Here is a 27,139-nt window from a genome sequence, read left to right as displayed (position 1 = left end):
ACTTTTATTTCATTAATTCAGTCTGTACCCACAGATTTGAAAAGCAGCATCAAATTTGTATGACCCTAAGGCTGGAATATCTTACATATAACACGAACAGGGCAAAGTGAGTTGAAATTTTGTTTTAAATCAATTGAATCCAAACACCTAGCCTCTCTCTTTTTTTTTTTTTTCGTTAATACTATTTTTCTCAAAAAGCAGGTTTTTTTCATGCTGACATTTCCAGTGTTGGGAAGTACAAGTACTATTTGTCATCGTCATTCTTTGCATTACCAAGGAGTTCCTTGTTCTACAGGATGCACAAAAGGCTGAGGTGTACGTCCCAGACCCCCAGTGTTCACCCAGACTGTATCCACCTTTTGCCATACATGTCGCATTCCAGATAATGCCTTGGTAAAGCATTTTGTGTCCTGAGTAAGAAGTACAGCTCGGCCTGTTGCAGGTGTGCAGACACGGCTCATCTCCCGTAGGCAAGCTGGATAAAGGTTCCAGTTTCTCTTCTTGGAGTCCATCCTTTTTCTAAATGGCAAATCTGTTACAATAATGTCCACTGAGCCTGTTCTTAAGGGCAGATTGCAGATATCCCATTGAACAGCATCTATGGGCAAGCCCCACGATGGTTTCCCTTCTGTATTTTGGCTCTTGGTCAATAAAGATGAGATGTTATTTACTGCTTTATTTACAGCCAGTGGATTATTATCACCAGCAATATGGTAACAGTCAGACCATTCGGTCGCTCCCTCTATTGGTATTGCCCCTGTTCCACACATTGGATCGACTATTATATCATAAGGTAGAGGATCACAGAGCCTGAGCATCCCATACGCAAGAGTTGATCTAAGAGTTGTGGGTCCAAAATGTGTGATATTTCTTCGGTGGAGACTCTCTTCAGTCAATGCAATGCCCACGATGATTTCATTACCATGGATAGTCAAAAGTACCTCCACATCAAAGTTGGTCATGTCAGCCTTCCACTGAAAATAATCTTGAATAGCACCTCCAAAATCTCTTGCTGCCTCATTTGAGGTAAAGCAATGTTTCTCCCCTGCCCTATTGCACGTGACTCTACATTTTAGCACTTGAGACTCAGTTTCTTGTTTTGCACCCTCATCAGTCTCATCTATGCAAGATGCCAAATCATCACCTACTAATGTTGATATCTCCTCTTTGATGGCTGGATTTTCATAATAATCTAAGATATGTGACTCTAAAGCATTGCCAGGGAACTCTTTTTTAACATCGGTCTCATCTGTTTTGTCTTCTTTTCCATCATCAATCTTCTCTTTACTTGAATTTTGATTTATCTTTGTGCACTTTTTTTTTTTTCTTAAAACTGGTGTTAATTTTCCATACTTTTAAAGGATCTGACCATGGGAGTTTTCTAGCCAAGTCTTCAAAATCCTTTAGAACATCTTCCGGCCACCAGCGCAGACCCTTCCAGCTCTGGAACCGTGGGCCTCACACAAACTGCCACCTAGCCTCTCTTTAAGTTGAACACTTGCATTGCAGTTCCCCTCAGCAAAAAGAACAACTTTCAATACCTTGACTTTATCAATGAATTTGAAGAATATTCTTTCTAATTTGATTCATATGTTACTAACTCATGACTTTCTATCTTTATGTTATGCAAAAACATTTTTACATTCTTATGCCCAAATTAACAGCATTTTATTTTGGGGGGGAAGGACTAATTTTTCCAAATTTTTACAAAGAAAAATCCTTGGGAAGATGGCTGTGATCAACACAGGGTAGGTACTGAACACCTGTAACCACAATTCAGGTAACTAAACTGTACTGTGTGTACATGGTAGCATTGGAAACAACCTACTACTTAGTGTTTGGCTTCTAAAGTATTAAATTTAATCCTCAGGCAGATTTACTATATGACTTAATCTGGGTTATCATTCAATAGGAGTGGCTGAAAAATGTGTGTACAAAGAATAAGTGGAGTCACAAGAATTCTCCCATCATCTGGAGAGAGCTGTTGGATCGTGGAGGAAAGGGTTTGCTTCTGGGAGGATATAATGAGTTCCTAGAGCATGCCCAGGTATAGAAACTAACGTGATTTATCTGTTCAAACAATGATTTTCTTCCGTTATTTTCTTTTTCAAATGTCTTGCTTTCTGATAGTCTCTCATCTCTCTTTTTATTCTACTTTTTCTTTAAACAAAAGCTTTCCATGACAGCTATTGTCAGCTAGTTGGCTGCTCTCTGGTGTTGACTTCCTCTTTTGTAATATTTAGCTTTACTACGGGGTCACCTCTAGCATGACGACCGAGATGATGATGGTAATTGCTCAGGAGAACCTGGGGACACATACAGAAAAGGAGCAGGAGGAAAATACCCTGAAAGGTCTCATCAGCCCCTTGAACGTCTGGATCACCAGGTGGGACAGTCAAACCCCAGGATTCATGAGATTGGCTTTGTATGTTTAGAAAGGACAATGAGACAGGATTCATTCCTTGATGGAAAAATACATGAATGGCAGGTTTGAGACTTGTGTGTATGTATACTTACATGTATAGGGGTGTGTGTGTATATCTCTTTCAATATAATTAGTGAAGGAGCTTTAGGTTTTAAAAACACACATGCTTAAGCTAAAACCAACTTTATAGCATGGCTGCTTTGCATAACTTCTTGCTCTTTCCCACGTGTTGGAGCTTTCTGTGCACATCCATTCCCTCCTTGTAGCCCCATTTCCCTCACCTTGCTCCTTTTCACTTTCTCCTTCTTTTGTTTGCTCCTCTTTACTCCTCTCTGCTCCCAGTCTGGGGCACATGAAGTCTTTGTTGTCATTCTCCCTCTTTCTTGCTCTCTGTCCCTGCCCCACTTGCGGTCACTGCCCCATCTCTGTCTCTCTTGCTCTCCCTGTCCGCCTCTCCTTTCTCCCCGCCCTCAGTCTGTCTCATGCACTGCCCTTCCCACTACACATATATGTGTCCTAATGTAGACACTCATTAAAAAACTATTTCTTATGAATTGAGAGAGATAGAATAAACATCCTTCACTGTATTCCTCAGATTTAATAAATAATACATCTTTAGATATTTCTCAAAGGCTTCAAATGGTAAGAAAGTTGGTGAAATCCCCCTTGTACCCCACATGACATGCCCGGATGCATTTCTGAACTTCCTGCAGGGGGTCATCATGTCATTTCTGCTTATATCAGCTCACTGTTGATAGCGGCAGCTAGAAAGGACACTTGCTGAATTGTGGTTACAGGTGCTCAGTACCTACCCTGTGTTGATCACAGCCATCCTCCCAAGGATTTTTCTTTGTAGAAATTTGGAAAAATTAGTCCTTCTCCCACAAAAGAGAATGCCATTAATTTGTAGATAAGGATGTAAAAATTTTTTTGAAAGAGAGGTAGAGTTAACTAAAACTTATGAGATGTACACAAGTTAAGATATGATACAGTTCTTAGAAATTGTGCTTTATGCATATTGGAAAGTCTAGGATTGTTCTCAGACCATCAGAGTAAAGGGTTAGTAATGAGAATTTTTTGTTCTACTTTTGATTTCTAGCCTTAAAAATGTCAGTGCATGTGTGTATGTGCTTATTTAAAATATTAAATCACCCCGTTAATGCCCATGTGGAGATATCTATTAAGAATAAAGCCTTACAAGATACAAAGGGTTGAACCGTTCATAACCCAGCTTTCCACTTTCATCAGTGCGTCGGCTCCCGCTTGCTACAACTTGCTTCCCATTTTGACCAGCGGAGAAGTGTTCGGGATGCACACGGCCATCAGCATCACTCTGTTTGACAACCAGCGCACCGAAGAAAGTCTCAAATGCCTGGTGATGGAGACCCAGGACCTGGCGTCACCCGTCCTGCACAGTGTGTCCCTCTGCACAAAGGTGGAGGAGGCCTTCCGCGAGGCCCACGTGGTCATCGTGCTGGACGACAACACCGACCGGGACGTGTACTCCTTGGAGGAATGTCTCCGAAGCAAGGTTCCCCTGTGCCAGCAGTACGGCCGCATGCTGGAGAGAAATGCGCACGACTCGGTGAGAGTGATCGTGGGAGGAAAAAGCTTTGTGAATCTGAAGACGGCTTTGCTTGTGAGCTACGCCCCAAACCTCGCCCACAATATTATCACCGTGGCGCTGGGCGTGGAAGGTCAGGCCAAAGCCCTGCTGGCCAGAAAAATGAAAACAACTCCTGCACGTGAGTCAGCTTCTCTTTGTGTTTGTGTTTTTGTTTTGATTTCCAAGCAGCTAGGAGGAACACTGTACCCTCTAGGATCATTCTGAGTATGGGAACAGAAGTGCAGGGCAGATACACAGAACTTACTGTGTGATTTCACTACTGCTGACGTTTTTTTAAACTGGCTTTTGTGACTGACTTTTTCCAACATGGTAAATATTAATAAACAAACATTTAACATAATAAGATCTATATTATTCAAGTAATGATTTGACACCTTTTCTTTGCATGACAAGAGTCCATTACGGTGGTAATCAGTGTTGTTTACAAAAAAGATCAGGGCTATGTCCAAGTGGCTCTGCCCCACTTGGTCAATCTGTGTGACCTTCAGCTATCATTTGCTTTACGGCACCTCAGTTTCCTCATCTGTAAAATAAGGACATTAACAGCACCTATCTTCCAGCATTGATATGAGGATTCAGTAAGATGATACAAGGATGTAAAACTTATCAATAAGATTACAGAGGGAAGGAGGGAGGTGGGTGGGGCCTTGGTGTGTGTCACACTTTATGGGGGCAAGACATGATTGCAAGAGGGACTTTACCTAACAATTGCAATCAGTGTAACCTGGCTTATTGTACCCTCAATGAATCCCCAACAATAAAAAAAAAAAAGATTACAGTATCCGATCAGTGTCTGCTCCTATTCCTCTTTGAACTGGCAGACATCTGAACTGTATGAAGATGAGACTGGATCAGAGAAATGGAGTGTTGTGTTTAAAAAGGAAGATCACATTTTAGATGCTTGTCGCTATTTGTGCCCTTAGATGGAGCGGGTGCAACATTGTCCATTGAGAATGGAAGGAGGTACAGGATAGTTTCCCAGTAAAACTGGGAAGACTTTGCTGTCTGGACTTGACTGTGAGCCTTGAATGCTCCAAATCAGAAGATTTCTGTGAACCCATAACCTTATAGCCAGAGCTATCTTTTTTTTTTTTTTTTTGGCTTTGAAGCCATAGAAAACATAACTTCTCTCATTCTTGCATACATATCTTTAGGGTCTTACCCCCAGGGTCAGTACAGAACTCAATCAGATTAATGCTAAAATTATTTGATAGGGAATAAAAACATTTTCTAACTATTTCATCTCTGTTACATGTTTAGACACTGACTTGTCACAAAAGGTGTATAAGACACTGATGACAAATGTATCACTGCAAAACGAGGCAGTGATACAGAATTTAAAGCAAGGTTTATGGGTGGGTAGGTCGGGGGTCCGGAGCCCTTGACAAGAAAGCTGCTGTCTTGTGGTTCTGCAAGTGCCAAAACTCTAAGCTGCATTCTACTCAAAGCCAACAATCACGTGAGGAGAAAAGTTGGGGAAGGGAAAGAGAGACATTGAAGAGACAGTAGTCTAAGTAACACTGTCATGGAACAGCAAGGAGAAACCCAGCAATGATAAGAACAGAGATGGAAAAATGGCTTGAAAGAGGAAAACTACCACAGAAATCATTCGGGAATCATTTCAGATGCCAACAGGATAGCAAACCTTTTCAGAAAAGCAAAGTTCAAGATATCTCCTAGGGTGATGCACATATAAACCTGTTTCTCAGATCATGTGTGTTGGGTCCACCAGGACTCCTGTTCCAAGCGATAGACAGTCAACTCAACTGACATCAAACAGAGCACTCTTTTCTGTAAAGCACAGGAGGTGGTTCTTATGTCAGGCGTAGCTGGATACTAGGGCTCGAATCAGGATGGGAGGACTCGCCCCTGCTCTCTCTTGGCCTTTCCCTTTGTTGATTTCCTTCTTAGGCAGGCTCTAAGAAGTGGCAAAATTGCCACTGGCACCCCCAGACGTATGTGCTTGCACAAACTCATCAGCCAGGCTTGGAGCACAGGTCTGTCTCTGAATCAGTTAGTGCAAGCCGGGAGAATGGAAATCTGGGTCTCAGGCTTATTGGTGAGGACAGCCCCACCCAAGACATAGCGACTGCAATTGGAGAAATAGTTATTTAAAGAAAAACAAGATGATGTTAAAGAAAAAAAGAAGGAGGAATTACAGTTGGCAGGGAATAAAAACAGCAAATGTCCAGTATAATTTTCAATAGCATAATTTATGGTATTCAGATCTATATAGGGCTTCAAAGCAGTTAAGAAAAATGAGACCCAGTGAGAATAAAAGTTTCTATAGACTCTGGGAAGGAAGCCTACTGTATGCTTACCTGGAACTGGGAATTCTTTTTCCCATGTGGCATCCCATGAGCTCCAAATCCTGACTACCACCCCCTTCCCTCCTACAGCGTGCAAGCCAAGAGCACATCATTAGCCCTTCTAAGAGTTGAGTGGTGGAGGGAGAGCTAGCTGTTGTGATTCCTACTTCATGAGTCATTTTGATGCGGGAAGGTCTCTCAGGGGATGATGGGAGGCAGTGACTATTCAAAATCTCTTCCCCATTCTCTTCTCTCTTCTCCCCTAGCCTGTCTTCTACTATAGGAGTTCAAACGCTCACTCATTTTCCCAGTCTCTTTTGCAGGTAGGAGTGAGTGCCTGAATGATGTAGTCCACTTGGGGTTCCCTGGCCTGGGAAGAATATTTCACCTTTTGAAAAGAGAAAAGGCAAAAAAGAGGAAGCCTCTGCCCCCTTCCTTCCCCTGTTGCCTGACTCTGAACACAACTGTGTGAGAGTGTGATATTTGGAGCTGCTGCAGCCATCTTAGAACCATCAAGGGAGGGCCCCAGGCATCACTTCCATGAGCTGCTGAACCAGCACATTTCTCTGCCTACCTAGATTTGTTATCTAAGAAAAGTCCTTGTAATGAAGCTAAGTCAATAGGATGTTCTGCTATTTAAAGACAAAGCAATCTTACCACATAGAGAATAGGAAAGAATTTAATCTTCCCGGTAGAAAGTGGTATGGCCTTACAAGGAAATTAAGTTTTTAAGCAAATAAATAAGTTAATAAGTAAATAAATAAAATGACTTATATGCAGTCTTCATACAAGAGTCCTAGAAAAACCACAATTATAGAATCATAATGAATATCAATCCCTATTTCTCTCTAACCCCTGTCTTCTATTTTTCTTCTTAGCATGTATCACTTTGTATAGTATTTGTTTTCTTACCCACTCCCCACCACCCCCAGAATGTTGTAAGGATTTGGGCTGACTTGTTTTTTGCTAAACCTCATACCCAAAAGTGCCTCAAGGTAGGCTGTAATTCTTAATCATTGACTAAGATATTCCCCAGGATCCTCTTCTTCCAACATCCTCATTTAGCAGGAGATAAAACTCACCTAGAGAGTTAAGTGATTTGCCCTAATTTCTAGTCCAGTCTAGAATTAGGGGTTCTGTGTCAAAATCAAAGTAGATTAAAAGTTCTCTCTGTCTCTCTCTCAAGCAAAATAAATAAAGTTACAACAAATACTGGTGACATATTTTTCAGTGGCAGTTTCTTTCAAGGGATATTTCCCTGAATTGAATCATATAGCCATATCATTCATAGAGCATTGTTAGAAATCACCAAACCCCGATGGTCAGGGAGGTGGTCCCCATGTTTTGTGAGGTTTTAGGAAATGTAAACATACATTCATTTTATAAAGGCCTGAAACAACCAAACACATGAACATAAAATAGGCTTCAGGTCATTTTTTATTTTACTGTACATTATTAAGATTATTTTTTAATTTCTATTCTTTACAGACATTAAAGATGTGATAATTTGGGGTAATATCAGTGGAAATAACTACGTTGATCTGAGAAAAACAAAGGTTTACAGATATGAGAGTGCCATTTGGGGACCTTCTCAATATTCTCGCCCTGTCTTAGACTTGATTTTTGACAGGTATAGTATAATTTGAAGTGAAATATATTAACAATGTTAAATAAATGTATAATAGTTATAATCTTTTAAATCATCTTATATTTGAACAAAAATAACTGGCATTGTTCACACTCATATTTGTTCATGCTCTCTATTAAAGAAACAGAAAATTCTGCAGAATATCAACTAAATAGTTCCCATTCCCAATTTATTTGGTTTTGAAATTATGAATTTTTATATTTATGATTATCTGGTAGTTCATATATTCCAAAGGTTATTGCTAAAGCAAGTATATGTAAATGGAGTCTTATTTAACATAAAGACAGAGCTATGTATCCATGTTGAAATTAGTTGAAACATTTTCTAGGAAGAAAAAAAAAACAAAAACATTTTCTAGGAAGAGGAAATAAGATGGTGAGCATGCCCAGGCCATGCTGGGTGTTCAGTCCCAAGAGGGCAGAATCGAACCCAGAGGTAGTGAGGAGCACAGCCAGGGCCATTCCCCTGGGTTGGGATGCTTACTTCACCACTTATAGCTATGTGACTTTAAAGACATTAGCCTCTGTATGCTTTCAGGTTTTTTCATCTGCAAAGTGGAAATGGTAACAGAGTAAGGGGCTTATATGGTCGCTGGGAAGATGAAATGTGTTAATCCGGGGAAAGCACTGGGAGCTATGCCTGCTGCAGGAAACACTCGCATCACAGTGAGGCAGAGGAGAATCCAGCAGGAGCATCTTCGAAGCATTTTTCCAAACTTCCCCGCACTTTCCCAGTTGCGGCATTTCCTTTTCAGTGGCCCTCACTTTTCTTTTTCTTCCTCAGACCACAAGCACTTCATCCATGCCTGGAAATGATGTGTCCCAGGTTCACCTCCCTGAAGCATGATCCCCCTACGTTCACTGCCTGGATAGGGCCAGTGCCTTGTGGAGCTGTGTACCTGCTCTAATCCAGTGAACTAGTCCCTGGGTTTAGATTTCAGAACATTAAAACATGTTTATTTCTCCAGTTCTTAGTGTGAATACAGGTTAAGCATCCCTCATCCAAAAATCTAAACAACTCTTAAAGCCAAACCGTTTTTAGTGCCAACATGATGCCGTGATTGGAAAATTCTATACCTGACACTTTTGATTTCTAATGGATCCGTTCATACAAACTTTGGTTTATGCACAAAATTCTTTTAAAATATTATATAAAATTACCTTCAGGACATGTATATAGGGTATATGAGGTCTTATAATTAAGTTTGCGAACTCATCCTAGAAAAAGTGCTACCTCATCGCTGAATATCACTATGGTCACCAAATGGCCAAGGGAAGTACTTTGAAGGTAACCATAGTGATATTCAGTGATGAGGAATGTAGCCCTTTTTCTAGGATGAGTTCATAAACTTAATTGTCAGACCTCATATGATGACAGCTCTAATGGCCATTCCAGAAAAAGAGTCCCCAAATTGCTTTAAAAGGCTGAGTAAGTGCTGTGTCGGTGCACACCTTCCCAAGGGGACTACTTCAAAGATGACTGTAGTCGTGGCAATGAGGTATGTAGCACTTTTTCTAGGATGAGTTCACAAACTTAATTATCTGACCTTGTATATGAAACACAAGTGATTTTTGTGCTAAGGCCTGAGTTGCATCCCCAAGATAATCTCATTATATATGTGAAAATATTCCAAAATCCAAAAATGTCTGAAACACTTCTGGTCCCAAGCATTTCAGATAAGGGATACCTTACCGATAATTCAATGTTTAATGAAATTATTTTATTTAAAATGAAGGATGCCACTGGTTCCAAGATTACATCTACATAGTATAAGTTCTTTGTAGTGGAAGTAATTGCTCTTGAACTTTTGATCACTTTCCTGTGTTCCATATACATACATATATATTATCTGTTTTTAATTTGATATTTTGGGATTCCTTTTGCTACATTTCATTATTTTTACATTGACTTTTTATAGAAATTGAAGACATGTGAAGAAAGGGCACAAGAAGTTATATTTCTGTTTTGTTTGAGGATATGATTCCTTACATTTAGTTCCATTGACCCAGGGAACCTCCTTTTTCATTTCTACACCTCTCTTCATTATAAAGTTGTTTCTTTCTCCCCTTGCAGTGAGTGGGTAAACAAAGAATCTGTGGCAATTCTTAACAACTGGACTACCACAGGAAAACAATTTGGAGGCATTCTGGCTGCACACAGTATAGCCACTACATTGAAATACTGGCACCATGGCTCACCCCCTGGGGAGATTGTGTCTGCTGGAGTGTTGAGTGAAGGTAAATCTGAATTTTTCAGATCTTGTCATATTTAAAAACCTCCATGTACACTGTACACCATGTGCCCCCAAGTTTGTGTCCCTCCACATCTGGCTCTTAACATGGTCTATGAGCTGTCTAGACTTTTGTAATTTCATGATCATTCATTCATTCAGTTATTCATTCAGAAATTCAACAGAATTTTGTATGAATGCATTGAAAGCATAGAAACACACTTAGGAATTAGGCCTTGCCTCTGCCTTCAGGAAACCTACAGTAAAGGAGTGCCAGACACATAAACAAAATAATATTGTTAAGTTTTCCTCACTAGGGCAGGCACAGTGGCTTATGCCTATAATCCTAGTGCTCTGGGAGACTGAGGCAGGTGAATTGCCTGAACTGAGGAGTTCGAGACCAGCCTGAGCAAGAACGAGACCCTGTCTCTACTAAAACTAACCAGATGTTGTAGCAGGTGCCTGTAGTCCTAGCTACTTGGGAGGCTGAAGTAAGAGGATCACTTGAGCCCAGGAGTTTGAGGTTGCTGTGAGGTATGACTCCATGGCACTCTATTCAGTACAACAGAATGAGACTCTGTCTAAAAAAGAAAAATACATAGTTCAGTATACTGAGCAGAGAGCAGTAAGAATCAGCACAGGTTTTATAAAGAAAGTGACAATCCAGGAAGCCCTGAAGTCTGAGGAATATTGCTTGGAAGACAATTATGGGAAGAATACTGGGCACAGAGAGCCACAGGGGCAAAAACACAAAGGCAGGACCCAGATGTCGCAGTACCAGCCAGAACTGGGGATGTGGGGAGGTTACTGTCCATCCACAAATAATGGATATACTTTTTTTTTTTTAACAGAGTCTCATTTTGCCGCCCTCAGTAGAATGCCATGGCATCACAGCTCACAGCAACCTCCAGCTCCTGGGCTTAGGCAATTCTCTTGCTTCAGCCTCCCAAGTAGCTGGGACTACAGGTGCCTGGCTATTTTTTGTTGCAGTTTGGCCAGGTCTGGGTTCAAACCCACCACCCTCGGTATATGGGGCCAGTGCCCTACTCACTGAGCCACAGGCGCTGCCCTGGATATAGATTTTTATAGCCTTGACATTGTAATCTACTAAAAACTATCAGAAGGCTTCTACCATTTTACAAAACATGAAAGAGCATACATAATTCCTTTCCTTTGTGATTTGCTATCTCCTTTAACAAGCTTATTCACTCCCAAACCTCCTGGCCCTGGCCTCCTTGCTGAGCTCTAGCCTGTGAAACATTGCCACTGGATGTCTTGATGTCCCTTCCATCCAACAAACACCAAACTGAACTCTGTGTCTTCCTTCTCAATTGGATCTACCTCTTGTATACTTTATGTCACCTGTAGAACCACCACCTTCCCATAGTTCCAGTGACAATGGTACAGGTTAAAGAAATCTTTCCACCCACCAAAGTCAGAATTAATCTCTGTCCCTCCTCCATACCCACAGAGCATTTTGTTCCTCTGTCAGAGAGCATGTCATCATCTGCCTTTTCTTGATAGTGTGGTTAGTTGAATGTCTCCTTTACAACAGTGCAGGCACCCTTAGGACAAGGGCTTTGTCTGGCTCATCTTTCTTTACCTTTATGGGCACAAAATTTTATATAGTATCTTGTTCAATTAAAGTTAAGGTGCACAGTCATCATCATAGCATGAATTCAAAACAGGATGTTACTTTTTTAGGGAAACAGGCATTTAAACCTACGAAGTTCAATTAAACTCAGTAGGAATTTCATTGCAAAATAAATGATGCACTGCTAAGGTGGGGGGACCAGTGAACAGGACAGGAAATTTGGTTATTTCCTAGAAGCTCCAGTTCCCCATTTGGATGTGCTCTAAAAACACAGATTGACAATATTTATTACTAAGCACCATACAAATGGAATTGCTGCCCATTTTTGGTACCTTAATCACATAAGAAAATAATTCCTTCTATTCTAGGCACCAAAAATGTTGTCATTAGGGCAAAAAAAATGAGAACAGTCAAGAAACCAAGATATAAAAGACTTTCCTCAGAGAGATTTTTCAGGTCCTCTAGTCATTCTGTATTTGTTTTATCTGTGAAGAGCTAGCCTCGTAAGCAGACGATGGGTGAGAGCTTACCTGCATATTCCTGTCCCTCCTCACTTTCCCTTCCCAGCCTTTCATACCCTGGCTATGTGACTGCCATAGCAGGGAGGAGAGTGGAAGGCCAGACTGGGACAAATGCCTTAGGCTGATGGGGTTCACAGGGGTCAAGGGAAAGCTATGGAAGCAGACAAAAGAAGGACAGATGAGGTTCAGACAGAAAGACAGTATTAGCCTCTGGGTGTAAGAGAGGTACAGAAGGGAGAATTGTCAGAATGCAGATAGGTTCTCAATCAATACTGCTAAAGTAAGCCTTTCTGTCTTCTCTGGAGAGGAATTCCCAGAAATTTTAATTCCGTCATTATTTAAAAAGAAAAAAATCATGTGTCATGTCTGTCCTTTGGAATGCCTAACTTAACCAGAAGGATTTATTTTTCTCAGTTCTTTTGCTTTGCTGTGTGTTTGCTCATTGCAGGCCAGTTTGGTATTCCTGAAGGTCTTGTCTTTTCTATGCCTGTGAAATTTGAGAATGGAACTTGGGAGGTACTCACAGACCTTGAAGGTATTGAAATAAGTGAAAAAATAATGGCCAGAATGACAAGTGATCTTATTCAGGTACGTCAGAATAGATACAAGGGATTATAATTTTAACTTCTTTTTGGTGTTCGGGACTCTTTTCCCAGGATTTGGAACTCATGAGATTGAAAAGACTGTTTCCTCTATGATAGTGGAACAAGAGTTCAATATCACTGCAAACATTAGGAGCAGTGCAGTTAAAAGTCAACAGCCTAGCTTCTGTCATATTTTAAAATCATCAAGTCCTGCATGCTGACATACCACAAAGAGGAGCCTATGTGATTATTGGTGAAAAGTGCTCTTTCCATAAACTGCCCAGGAGAAGAAAATCAAGAATACAACCAAGGGGCAAAGCAAGATGGCAGACCAGAGGATTATTCAGCTGAGCTCTCCTAGAATGACTGGAGATAAAGAGAACCCAACCATACTTAGGTACAGGGTTCTTACCCAGAGTCATAGGTCAGGGAGCATAGCAAGGAGGTGGTGAGCTGGATACAGCACATGATCCAGAGCAGTAGAATTATTACAAATTAGGCAACTCATTGCAACTGGCTGGGCTCAGCTGAACCCCATGGAGGTCCAGGATGGGAGGAAGCCTTTCTGGAATTTTCCGTTATTGGGGGAAGCTTCATGTTGAGTGGAAAGCTTGGCAGAGTAGGCAGATTTGGACAATATACAGCAACCAGATTTGAATGCCAGGCGGAGGGGATTTTCCATAGGTTTGGTGGCTGTTGAGGCAGCCATACTGAGAAGGTCTCAGTGGCCAGAGGGCTGCCATTGTGGGAAGGTCATGAGAAGGTCTTAGCAGGGGCCTAAGGCATAGCTGTCTTAATTCCACCTGCCAGGATCATAACTCCACTCTTGGGACGGGCTGAGGGACTCCTGCACCCCACGGGAACTGGAGTTAAGGGACACTGTGACTCCTGCCCCTGAAGGATTCTTGTGAGCTTTAAGATCCCAACCCAGCAGGGTCTGAATGCTGAGGAAAAATCAGGCAAACACTAAAGGGCAACTAAGTTTGGAATAAGAATCATAGAGGTTGCTGGCTGTGTTCTCTGTCTCCAAAATCCCCCACAGTGCCACCTTTTGTCCTAGTAACATATTGTCATCAAGTGCAAGGACTTCTGTTTATTTGGAAGAGAGGAAGAGTTTGGCTTTGCTCAAGCTGAGGCCACTTCAAGACCTAAGCTCTGAGAGAAGGTAATTTGAAGGAAAGGAGACAGTGAGAAGGAAAAGGGAGGACAAGGAGGTGAACAAGAAGAAAGAACACATGAAGAGGAACCAGCAGAAAACCAAAGCAGGAGCCATGAAGCAGCTACTGCAGAAGACTCCACCTATAAAGAATTAATGGACTTTACAGAAAGAGGACTTAAAATATGGATGACAAATTTAATAAAAGGAATGGACAAGAAAATGGAAAAACAAAACCAGAAGTCAGACAAGAGATATGTAGAATATAGAAAGGATATGGCAGAGCTTAAGGAAATGAAGGAAACAATCAGGGAATGTAAAGATGCAGTAGAAAGTATCAAAAATAGGTTAGACCATGGAGAAGAAAGAACCTCAGAGCTAGAGGATAAAGTTTTTGAGTTAACCCAGGTAGTCAAAGAGGCAGAAAAGAAGAGAGAGAAAGCAGAATAGGCACTTAGAGAACTACGAGACTCCATGAAGCATTCAAATGTATGAATAATAGGGATTCCTAAAAGGGAAGAAGATTTTTTTTTTTTTTGTAGAGACAGAGTCTCACTGTACCGCCCTCGGGTAGAGTGCCATGGCATCACATGGCTCACAGCAACCTCTAACTCTTGGGCTTATGCAATTCTCTTGCCTCAGCCTCCCGAGTAGCTGGGACTACAGGTGCCTGCCACAACGCCCGGCTATTTTTTTGTTGCAGTTTGACCGGGGCTGGGTTTGAACCTGCCACCCTCGGCATATGGGGCCGGCGCCGCCCAAAAGGGAAGAAGATTATCCCAAGGAAATTGAAGTCCTGCTGGAGTCTATCATAAATTAAAACTTTCCAAGTTTTACTAAAGACCCAGACATACTCCTTTTAGATGAATATCATACCCCAGGGCATCTCAACTCAAACAGAGTTTCTCCAAAACACATTGTAATGAACTTGTCTGAAGTCAAGATGAAAGAAAAAATTCTGCAAGCAGCCAGGTGTAAGTGCCAATGGACCCACAGAGGAAGAGCCATTAGGATGACAGCAAACTTTTCAGTCGAATCTTTCAAGCCAGAAGAGCATGGTCATCCACCTTCAACATTCTTTAAACAAAAAAATTTCTGCTCGGAATTCTATATCCTGCTAAACTAAGCTTCCAAATTGATGGAGAAATCAAATCTTTGTGAATATACAAGCACTGAGGAAATTCACACCACAAGAAGACCAGCTCTACATGAAATACTTAGACCTATTCTTAACACTGACCATCACAATGAACCACCAGCAAAGTAAACACCCAGAAGCTAAAAGTCAAAACTTAGCTTCCACAGTGGGACAAAGGATAAAACTACACAACGGACTCCCACAAAATAAGATGAATAGAACTCCACCACACTTATCAATTCTCTCAATAAATGTCAATGGACCGAATTCACCACTGCAGAGGCACAGGCTGGCTGATGATAAAAAAGCACAAGCTATTCCTTTTGCCATCTCCAGGAGGCACACCTAGCATTGAAGGACAAATCAAGACTGATGGAAAACAGTGTATCAAGCAAATGTACATCAGAAGAAAGGAGGGTTGGCAATCTTATTTTCAGACACAAGAAGGTTTAAAGCAACTACAGTTAAGAAAGACAAAAATGGTCACTTTATACTAGTCAAAGGAACAGTACAACAGGAAGACATTTTAACTTTAAGTATTTACTCACCCAACTTAAATTCTCCAAGATTAATGAAGCAGACCTTTATGGGTCTGAGCAGTAACATAACACCATAATAGTCAGGGATTTTAACACCCCTCTGACATAACTGGACATATCCTCTAAACAGAAATTAAACAAAGATACAAAGAATTTAAATGTGACCCTGGAACAAATGGGATTAATAGACATACACAGAACACACCATCCCAAAGCTAAAAAATATACATTTTTCTCCACATCCCATGGTATGTACTCAAAAATTGACCTCATTTTAGGATACAAATTAAACCTCAGCAAAATTTAAAGAATAGAAATGATAACTTGTATCTTCTCAGACCACAAGGCAATAAAGGTGGAACTCAATTCTAACAAAAATGTTCATACCCACACAAAGACTTGGAAATTAAACAACCTTATGCTGAATGATAGTTGGGTTCAGGAAGAGATAAAAGAGGAAATAGTTAAATTCTTCAAACATAACAAGAATGAAAACACAAGTTACCAAACCTGTAGGATACAGCAAAAGCAGTCTTAACAGGGTAATTTAATGCATTAGATGCCTACATTTGAAAACCAGAAAGAGAGTGCATCAACAAACATCTGATACACTCCTTTCAGATGGATATCATGCCCGGGGTATGATCACATCAATAAACTCATGAACTATCCTATGGAACTAGAGAAAGAAGAACAATCTAATCCCAAACACAGCAGAAGAAAAGAAATAACTAAAATTAAATCAAAGATGAATGAAAATAAAAACAAAAGAATCGTTCAGAAAAGTCATGAAACAAAAAGTTTGTTTTTAAAAAAAAATAAAATCATTTTAAACCTTTGGACAGATTAACTACAAAAAGAAAAGTAGAATCTCTAATAACCTCAATCAAAAATGATAAAGGGGAAATAACGACAGATGCCACAGAGATGCAAGAGATCATCTCTGAATACTACAAGAAACTCTATGCCCAAAAATTTAACAATGTGGAGGAAATGGATCAATACCTGGAATCACACCCTCTCCATAGACTTAATAATAATAATAAAATAGATCTCTTGAACAGACTGATTTCAAGAACTGAGATGAAAGAAACAATAAAAAAAACTCCCAACAAAAAAATGCACTAGTCTAGATGGCTTCACACCAGAACTCTGTCAAACCTTCAAAGAAGAGCTTATACCCATATTGCAGAAATTATTTCAAAATATTGAGAAGGAAGGCATCTTCCCCAACATGCTCTATGAAGAAAACATCCCCCTGATACCAAAACCAGGAAAAGACCCAACTAAAAAGGAGAACTTCGGACCAATTTCACTAATGAACATAGATGTAAAAATCCGCAAAAAAATCCTAGCCAATAGATTAGAGCTACATATTAAAAAATCATTCATCACAATCAAGTGGGTTTCATCCCAGGGACTTGTTCATACACAAGTCCATAAACGTAATTCACCATATCAACAGAAGCAAAAACAAATACCATATGATTCTCTCAATAGATGCAGAAAAAGCATTCGATAAAAATCAGCATCCTATTCTAATTAGAACACTTAAGAATATAGGCATTAAGGCTTGGCGCCTGTGGCTTAAGCCACGAAGCCACCAGCCACATACACCTGAGCTGACAGGTTCAAATCCAGCCCGGGCCTGCCAAACAATGATGGCTGCAACCAAAAAATACCCAGGCGTTGTGGTGGACACCTGTAGTCCCAGCTACTTGGGAGGGTGGAGGTAGGAGAATCACTTGAGCCCAGGAGTTGGAGGTTGCTGTGAGCTGTGATGCCACAGCACTCTACCCAGGGTGACAGCTTGAGGCTCTGTCTCAAAAAAAAAAAAAAAAAAAAAGAATATAGGCATTAAAAAAAGGAAATAGGCATAGGTGGCACATTTCTTAATCTGATCAAAGCATCTACCACAAACCCACAGCTAATATTATACTGAATGGAGTAAAACTAAAAGCTTGAGAACCAGAAGCAGACAAGGTTGCCCTCTATCACCACTACTATTCAACATAGTGCTGGGATTTTTAACCAATACAATCAGGCAAGACAAGAAAATAAACGGCATTCAAATCGGAGCAGAGGAGGTCAAATTCTCACTCTTTACTGATGATATGATCTTACTCTTATAGAACCCAAAAGACTCAACCACAAGACTCCTGGAAGTGATCAAAAAATAGAGTAATGTTTCAGTATATACCCTGTTTCCTCGAAAATAAGACATCCTCTGAAAATAAGACCTACTTACAGGAAAGCTAAGACATCCCCTGAAAATAAGACCTAGTGCATCTTTGGGAGCACACCTTAAAATAAGACACTGTCTTATTTTCGGGGAGACAGGGTAAAATCAATGTCCACAAATCAGTAGCCTTTGAATATACCAATAAAAAGCCAAAATGAGAAGCTAATCAAGGACATAATTCCCTTCCCAGTAGCTTCAAAGAAAATGAATTACCTAGGAATATACCTAAAAAGAGGTGAAGAACCTCTACAAAGAAAATTATGAAACCTTAAGAAAAGAAATGGCAGAAGATATTAACAAATGGAAGAACATACCATGCTCATGTCTGGGAAGAATCAACATTGTGAAAATGTCTATACTTCCAAAAGCAATTTACACATTCAATGCAATACCCATTAAAAATGCCATCATCATACTTTCAAGAATTGGAAAAAATAATTCTTCATTTTGTATGGAACCAGAAGAAACCCTGTATAGCAAGGCAATTCTTAGTAATGAAAACAAAGCCAGGGGTATCACCCTACCAGACTTTCAGCTATACTACAGGCCATAGTAATCAAAACACCTTAATATTGGCACAAAAATAGAGACATTGACATTTGGAACTGAACAGAAAACCATAAGATGAAACTAACATAGCCACCTGATCTTTGATAAACCAAAAAATAACATACTAGGGAAAAGAATCCCTATTCAATAAATGGTGCTGGGACAACTGGATAACCACATGTAGAAGATGGAAATTGGACCTGCACCTCTCACCACTTCGAAAAATTGATTCAAGATGGATAAAAGATTTAAATCTGAGGCATGAAACAATAAAATTCCTCAAAGAAAGTGTGAGGAAAACACTTGAAGATATTAAGCAATAGAAGTTTGAAAAATTCACATAAGAACACTACTCATTTGGTAATATAATTTGTGGTATGTCATAAATATGTGTTGATTACCTAAAAGTCAAGAATCAAAGTGTTTTTCTATTAAAACATAACTGAGTTAATAATGTAGTTTTATAATTCTCTGTAAATGTTTTTAACAGGAGAAACTTGTTGCACTTGGAGATGTGTTAATTTTTCAGCCATACCAATCAGGTAATATCTTAGATGTGTGGTCTTATTGGACTGTTATTAAAAGACTATTGAAGTATAGGAGATGAGAGATAGAACCATGAGGGGTAGATGGGAAAGCTGTAGAGACTTTTTGGTGGACAGGAACCTGATCAGGTGTGGAATTCACTTGGAAAACAGACTTGAACAAGGCAAGATTGTTTGCAGAAAGACTGGTATCAGGAGAGTTATGCAATGACACAGGAAGGAAGAGGTGGGTACAGCTGCAGCTAGAGGCTGTAGAAATTCAGCAGATATTTAGGAGGCGGAATTATCAAGACTTGATGATAACGTGGCCTCTCGGGAATTCCAGAGGGCTCAGGCTTCTTCTGGTTGAGCAACTGGGTAGATTGAATGATAGGAGGAGAAATGGTGGAAAAAAAACCTAAAATACCAAAAACATCATTTCATTATTTGAGAAAAAGAGAGAAAATATGAACATGTGGGGTGTGGGGGTGGTGGTGTTGGGTGGGAGAGGAAGAGGCATGGTGCCAGAGCAGAGGAAAGATGAGCTTGGTTTCTTACATTTTAATTCTGAAATACCTGTGGGATACCTAAAATGGAAGCATCACATGGAAAATAGCATACTTCCTGGAGCTCAGAAAGACCTGGACTATAGTTGTCAAGCTGGGAGTTGTTGCCTTATAAATAGAAATGAAGCCATGAGCATGATAGAAATAATCCAGAGAAAAAGTGAGAGATAAGCTCTCAGTTTTAGGGGAACCTTATATGGGAACTCAGCCTAGAAGGGTTGAATAGAATAGGAGCAGCTGATAGAGGACCATAAGCAAGTGAAGGTGAGAGAGAGGACGAGCCCCTGAAATCTGACACTGAGGAAGGCCCAAAGCAGAGTTGTCTCAAGAACAAGAGCTGACCCGCACTGACGGAAGCTGCTGGGGCATCACATAACATGAGGCCTGAAAGTACCCAGTGGATCCATGACTTTGGTGAACTGGAGAGGGCAGAAATGAGACCAGAGTGGAAAGGCAGGGTACTCGCCTCAGGCATCACGGTGGTGCTATGGAGCTGGTGTGCTCAGTGCTGTGGGCCTGAGGAATACGCCACATGCCATGAATGGTGGTGAGGGCCCATCAGGATGTTAACATGATGAAGGGCTTTCTGGAGGAGACATGCAAATTGAGTCATGAGAGAATGGAGGCCTGGCTGCAGGGTGCAGTAAGTGGGAGGTTTGTTCCACATGGAGGGGACAACATATGCAAAGGCACAGACAGGTGGCCATAAGAAAAAACTGCCAATTCATTCATTCATTTTATTTAGAAAGTAGAGTTCCAGGTGTGGAATGTCAGAAGGAAGAGAAGCAAGCAGGGGCCTTGGTAAGACCAACGAAGGATTTGGGAGCAGCTGAAAGGAAGGAGCAGGTTCTAACTTTAGGATGATCACCGTAATGGGAAGAATGAATTGAAGTTTATGGGGGGACAAGAAGCACTGAGACCAGTTCTGTGGCAGGGAGAGGAATGATAAGACCCTTACCCAAGCAGTGGCTGCGGGCTGTAGGAAAGGACCTAGATTTGAAAGAGATACTAATGGATAAGAGAGAGTGCAAGAGAGTTGGGAATCCCCCAGTGTTTTTGACATCTGGACAATGGTGATATCCTTACCTGAGGCAGAACATCCCAAACAGTGGGCCAAAAATGAGCTGGGTATGTGGAGCTCTTGACCTCCTCAGCCCTGAGGGACAGAGTCCAGAGCAGCTGGAGCCCCAGGCTGGTTGCCTGGGTTGTCATTGTCATTTGCTAGGAGTGCCGAACCATGAACATGTTTGGGAGGGTGAGCTCAGGTAAGGAATATAGGAGAAAGTGCAGAGTTTCAAGAGGCATCTATGAAAGTCTGGTGGGTGCTGGACACATATCTTAGGCACTGAGGTGGAGAGATCTGAGCTGGATATGGGGAAACAGAGTCGTCAGCAACCAAGAGCAATTAGAAGAAACTGCCAGCCCCAGTGATCTCCTGGAGGAGGACTTGGGTGGCTAGGGAAGGAAGACCTCTGCACTCTGTAGTCTTGTGTGCCTTTTGGGTTCTGTCCCATGTACATGATTTATTAATACATAGCCAAAATTATAAAGAGATGGCTAGATAGACCTCTGGATGGATGGATATTAATGCTTAACTGCCGAAGAGAGAAACCTAAGAGTGAGGAAAAAGCTCTCAAGACAGCAGTAGAACTCGAGCACAGGACCAAGCCACAAACTGAAGGGGTGTCTGCTGCTGAGGCTTTACAGAAGTGGAGAAGGTGGTGGGTGCAGACACGTAAGTAAGGGTGTGGGATGGGGGAGCCAGAACCAAAACAGGCAGCAGGACCAGGTCCTGAGGGTCAAAGACTAGGGAGGAAGACTGGGGTTGTAAGGAAGGAGGTGAAGGTGTGAAATACAGCTGTGTGCACACAACAACGTGGGGTGAGAGCAGGCAGCATATGTGACAGTGGTCCCCTAAAATCATAACAGAGATGAACATTCCTGTTGCCCAGCAACATCTTGACAATCCTGATCGGGGTAGGCCTAAGCTGATAAAAGTGTTTGTGACTTAGTTTTTCAAAAGAAAGGTTTAAAAAGTCAAAAAAAAAAAAAAAAAAAGCAGGGCACAGTGGCTCACACCTGTAATCCTAGCACTCTGGGAGGCTAAGGTGGGTGGATTGGTTGAGCTCATGAGTTTGAGACCAGCCTGAGCAAAAGCAAGACCCCAACTCTAGTAAAACTAAAAAAACTGAGGCAAACAGATCACTTGAGCCTAAGAGTTGGAGGTTGCTGTGAGCTATGATGCCATAGCACTCTACCCAGGGCGACAGCTTGAGACTCTCTCTGTCTTACCAAAAAAAAAAAAAACATTTAAAAAACTTTTACAAATCTTATAGAATGAAGATAAAAAGAAAGAAAAATTAGTGTACAGGTGTGCAATGTGTTTGTGTTTTGAACTATATTAGTACAAAAAAGTCAAAAGCTCTAAAAAAATTTAAGTTTATAGAATAAAGTTGCACTAACCTAGGGTTAATTTACTGTTGAAAAACATTCTTTCCATAAATCTGTGTAGCCTTAGAGTACAGTGTTGATCAAGTCTACGGTTGTGTGTAGTAATGTCCTGGACCTTCACCACTCACTCACTCACTCACCCAGAGCAACTTCCAGGCCTGCATGCTCCCTTCATAGGGAGGAAGTACCCTGTACAGATGCACCATTTTTTAATCTTTTATTATGTGTTTTTGCTATACCTTTTTTATGTTTAAACATGCTTCGGTACACAGATGCTCACCATTACACTGCAGCTGCCTGCAGTACCCAGCATAGTAACACGCTGTGCCGGTTTGCAGCCTGGGAGCAGTAGGTTGTACCACACAGACTAGGTGTGCGGCAAGCTGCACCATCCAGGTGTGGTCAGTGCACCCCAGGATGTTTGCACAGTGATGAAATCGCCACATGACGCATTTCACAGAATGTGTCCTGTCATTAATTGATGCATGACTGTAACTGTTAAGGGCAGGGGAGAGAAACAACATGGGGAAGCACAGAATTCCCTTCAGTTCTGAGTGCTCAGTGAAAGTCAAGAGACGAAATTGGCAGCGACTCCAATGTAGACTTGTGTGATTCCTTACAAAGATGCTTAGCTGCCTGGATGCAGGAGTGGAAACGAGGACCATGACTTGTAGTAAACCCCCAAATATCACAGAATAGTCAACCCCCCGTGATTAGAACAAAAACAACACTACTCTGTCTTCCAACAAAATTTTGAGTTTTTCCACGTTGATTTTATTTAGAATATCAAATTATTTGTAATGAGTTATTATTTTCTCATGTTTGTGCCTGAAATAGGTGCTAAGGTGATTTTGGTGCTGAGCATTGAATACAGGAACGGAAAATGAGTTTCATTGTTTCACTTAGCATTTAGAAAGGAAGAAGATGAAGCAAGAAAATCGAGGGTAATTGCAAGAAAGCAGATAAAGTGATAGCCTACAGGGTACTAGAGTGGATAAAGACGATGATAAACAGAAATTAAATTTGAAAGTCCAACAGGCGTAATATTAAAAGTATTTAACAACTGGGCGGCACCTGTGGCTCAAGGAGTAGAGCGCCGGTCCCATATGCTGGAAGTGGTGGGTTCAAACCTAGCCCCGGCCAAAAACCACAAAAAAAAAAAAAAAGTATTTAACAACCAATATGATTGGTTGATTCCCACCAACTAAAACAATTGATGCCTTTCAGAATGGAGTAATTGGTAAAAAGAAACCGCAGGGGACAGAGAAGCCCATGGTTCCAAACCAGTGAGGTCAAAGGCTGGGCAGTGGGAAGAAAGGGAGGGAAAGATTCAGAGGCAAAGAGCTTGGGGGTAGGGGTGGGACTTTGGAGGAGACTCTGGCCAAGGCAGCAGGAAGGAGCAGGATGCGGCCCAGAGGGATACAGAGAACTGGAACTCTTAAATTCTCAGAAGTGAGAGACCCTTTGTGTGGTTTCCTGCAGGTGACAGAACAGAGCTCCAAACAGTCATTCTAAAATTGACTCCATTAACTGGTCATTGGTCCTAAATTTCCCATGTATGTTATAGAGAATTTTGTGAAAGAAAATGATTTGATTGCATTGTGTGTTTTGTCAACAAAGTTTAATGTGTGTGTGTGTATATATATATATATATACATGTATATTTGATTTATCTTTTGATCTCTATTCTGTCACCTTTGAATCATTGAATGGTTTTTACTCTCTTCCAGTGTTTCCAAAATCATAGCATTGAAAATAATCAACAGTTTTGCACTCTCTTCCAGTTTAGAGATTTCTGCTTTATTAAAATATCAGTGAGATGATTCCTGTGTAAAGTTTGTTTAGTCTCTTCAATTAATTCAATACTTTATTTCCTGACTTTTAGCAATTAACCTAGTCAAAAGAAATACAATGGTCAGACCCGTCATAGAGGAAAACCAGGAAGAAGAATTTGTCCCCGAAGGTAGGTGCCCTTACTTGGAAGCAATGCCCTTTTCATCCAAGGGTTAATACTGAATTTCAAGGAAAGATTTGATCACCCATTAGCCATAAAATGGGGGTTAAGTTATTCATCACCTTTATCTTATACTCAAAAATAGGATCTTATTTAAAACTGCTGAAATATTTGGAGGGAATTACCAGGTTTCAATCGAGCACCTCATATCTACTGGTCACTAGTAGATATGAGAGACACCGGGGGGGCACAATAAGGAAGTTATGATCACACAGACTGTCTGGGGGAAAGGACCCATGAGAATATGAAAATGTAAATATTAATGTACATGTTGACTTAAATCGCTTAATAAAACAGGGCAAGACTTCAAAAGGAAGGAACGTACCTAACAAGTACTCTAAAACTGAAAAGGACAAATCCTTGTATGAAGGAAAAGCTTTAATGGTATCTTAGTATCTAGTTGGTGCATTATATGGCTACAGATAAACAAATGGGCATTTATTTACCCAGAAACTGCTAGTTCCATCATGAAAGATGAAAAAGTTCTAGAGATAGCAAGATGTACGCAATTATCAATCCTGTACTGTGTGCTTAAAAATTTAAGACATGATAGATATTTCATGTCATATGCCAGAAGGAAAGGAAGGTAGGAATGAAAGAGAGAAATAAAGAAGAAGGAGAAAAAAAGAAGAAACTGTTCTAAGTGCTAAAAACATAAAAATAAATCAAACATGGTTCTTGCCTTGAACAGTATTCACTGTCTAGCATGGGAAGTAGCAAAGCAAAGAGAAAATTACCCTATTAAAAGGCATCGTAGCCCAGTAAGGCTGCTATAACAAAAATCCCATAAACTGGTTGGCTTGTAAACAACAGAAATTTACTTGCCATAGTTCTAGAGGATGGAAAGTCCAAAATCAAGGTGCCAGCAGAGTTGGTGTCTGGTGAGGGTGTGTTTCCTAGTTCAGAGATGACACTTTCTTGCTGTGTTTTCACATAATGGGAAAGGATGAACTAGCTTCCTTGGACCTCTTATATGAAGACATTAATCCCATTCATGAAGGCTCCCTCGTGATCTAATTACTTCCCCAAAGCCCTACCTTTTAATAAAATTGCATTGGGGGTTAAGTTTCAGCATCTGAATTTGGAGTGGGCAGAGTATTAACATTCAGATTCTAGCAAAAGAAGTAGGACCTATTACAGAGAGAGGGAATAATGGGACCACATGAGCATAGGAGGTCTTCTAGACATAGACTGGGAATGTTAGGGAAAATGTTCTTAAAGACATGAAGTGAAAGCTAGGTCTAGAAGGATGAGTAGGAATTACTCATATAATTTAGTGAAAAGAAGGTGTGCAAGGGGAGGAGTAGGTAGGAAGGAGATTGTGAAAGGGTGTCTCACCAGAGAGAAAAGAACATGGGCAAAGGAGGAATTTCAGGGGATGAAGGCATGATCAGAAGTATGAACCTGGGGTGGCATAAAATCGTAATGAGAAGACAGGAAGAAGGGTAGCTGGATAAGAGCGGAGAGTGAGGCTGGGAAGGTAGGGAGGGGACATCTGTTGTTCAGCTGAATGTTTAGTTAACAGTATGACTGGTGGAGAATGGATGGGGACAAAGCATTGACTAGGTGGGGTCAGGCCCAGAGGACTAATAAGGCTGTATCAAGAGTGCTACAGAGGACTGTCAGACAGCCCAGTCCCTGCCCAGAGGAATGTGGCGAACTCAGTCCTAGCGAGAGTAGATCTCTCTGTAGGCTAATTAAAATTTCTGGTTCTTAGACCCTTTACTAAGTCATACTCTTAAATATAAAGAGCTTCAGTAGTGATAAGAGAAAATGGGGTTGATTTCAGGCTGTTAGGAAGACCACTCCATTAATGAGCATTAGAATCAAATATAATTTGTAATAGTGCTTTCCATATTGTGGAAAATATTTCCATAACCTTAGGTGAGTTGTAAAAAAATTAATTGTTAATGGAATCAATTTTATCACCAGCATTTTCCCCATTGAAATAGAATATAATTGGTAAGAAAAAAGTAAGAAGACCAGATTTTTTCCCCAATGAACTACATAAAATAGAAAAAGGTCAGTAAAGAAGATAAGACAAGGGTAAGAACAGTTTACAAAATGGTAAGTATTATTTCATGTAACCTTTTATTTCATTTATATGCACACAAATGCACCCACTGGGCTATCATGTAAAATGTATTTTTTTAATGTGGATCATGACCAAGGATGTTTGAAAAGCACTGACTTAGAACATCTCACAGATTGTTGGTTATAGTCTAAACCCAACATGTTTTATTTAATTTTTGTTTTAGAACGTAAATATAGCGAGTATTCTAATATAGTGACAGATGAAGAAAAAGGTCTAGCGGTGTCAGAGGGTAAGTCGGTGGCATTATACACAACCTCTGTGGTGTTCGTGGTCCTGACTCACACTGTGCCATCTCAGGGAACACAGTCCAGTAACTGAAGTAATTTTTCAGTACCTCTTTTTCTTATGTTTTATGAACATTTTGAAAGGAGGGTGAAAATGTCAACCAATTTAAAAAAAAAATACTTCGTGTCGCATTCACTTCAAACTCTCCCCAAATACATGTGCCCTAACCTCAACTCTAGCCCCTGTGTCTCGTCTTCCCCCTCTTTCCCTTCTCTTCTCTACTCTTCATTACAAAGCTCAAAATAGCCAATGTGGCAAGACAGGATCTTCATCAGAAGGAAAGTAAGAGGAAGAGACTGAGATAGACATCTCGGAATTCTCTTGAATGGGGACAACCTGGGAATTTTCATCTTTTATATATATGCAGTTTGACCCTTGAACAACATGTGTTTGGATTGTATGGGTCGTCTTTTATGTAGCCTTTCATCTGTCTCTGCCACTCCTGAGACCACAGGACCAACTCCTCCTCTTACTCCCAATTCAGCCTACTCAACTTGAAGTTGATGAAGATGGAAGACTTTATGATATCTGCTTTTACTTAATGAATAGTAATATATTTTCTCTTCATTAGGATTTTAATGCCATTTTTCCCTCTAGCTTACTTTATTGTAAGTAATACATTGTAATACATGTAATATTCAT

The 27,139-nt window shown here is 40.6% G+C and overlaps 1 protein-coding gene and 1 pseudogene across 2 annotated transcripts in view; one reads left to right on the top strand and one right to left on the bottom strand.

The window, feature by feature from the left end:
- Positions 1–26,131, top strand: part of MDH1B (malate dehydrogenase 1B) — a 32,479-nt gene extending 6,348 nt beyond the window's left edge. The window contains exons 3-10 of one of the 2 annotated variants that reach the window (XR_008381223.1): positions 1,913–2,047; positions 2,244–2,386; positions 3,674–4,170; positions 7,850–7,991; positions 10,083–10,246; positions 12,803–12,942; positions 23,989–24,066; positions 26,050–26,131. Coding sequence is in view for 1 of the 2 variants with exons in the window: in XM_053597280.1 (XP_053453255.1) it covers positions 1,913–2,047; positions 2,244–2,386; positions 3,674–4,170; positions 7,850–7,991; positions 10,083–10,246; positions 12,803–12,942; positions 19,053–19,104; positions 19,597–19,823 (1,500 nt within the window). In the remaining variant the exon portion in view is untranslated. Of the gene's footprint in view, positions 1–1,912; positions 2,048–2,243; positions 2,387–3,673; positions 4,171–7,849; positions 7,992–10,082; positions 10,247–12,802; positions 12,943–19,052; positions 19,105–19,596; positions 19,880–23,988; positions 24,067–26,049 lie in introns of those variants that run through there. The other variant, XM_053597280.1, reaches the window with a different exon arrangement.
- LOC128590413 (tRNA (guanine(6)-N2)-methyltransferase THUMP3-like) lies at positions 270–1,636 on the bottom strand (annotated as a pseudogene).
- Positions 26,132–27,139: the final 1,008 nt, after the last annotated feature.

Source organism: Nycticebus coucang, chromosome 7, assembly GCF_027406575.1.
Source record: "Nycticebus coucang isolate mNycCou1 chromosome 7, mNycCou1.pri, whole genome shotgun sequence".
NCBI lineage: Eukaryota > Metazoa > Chordata > Mammalia > Primates > Lorisidae > Nycticebus > Nycticebus coucang.
This window is presented reverse-complemented; position numbering and strand designations above follow the sequence as displayed.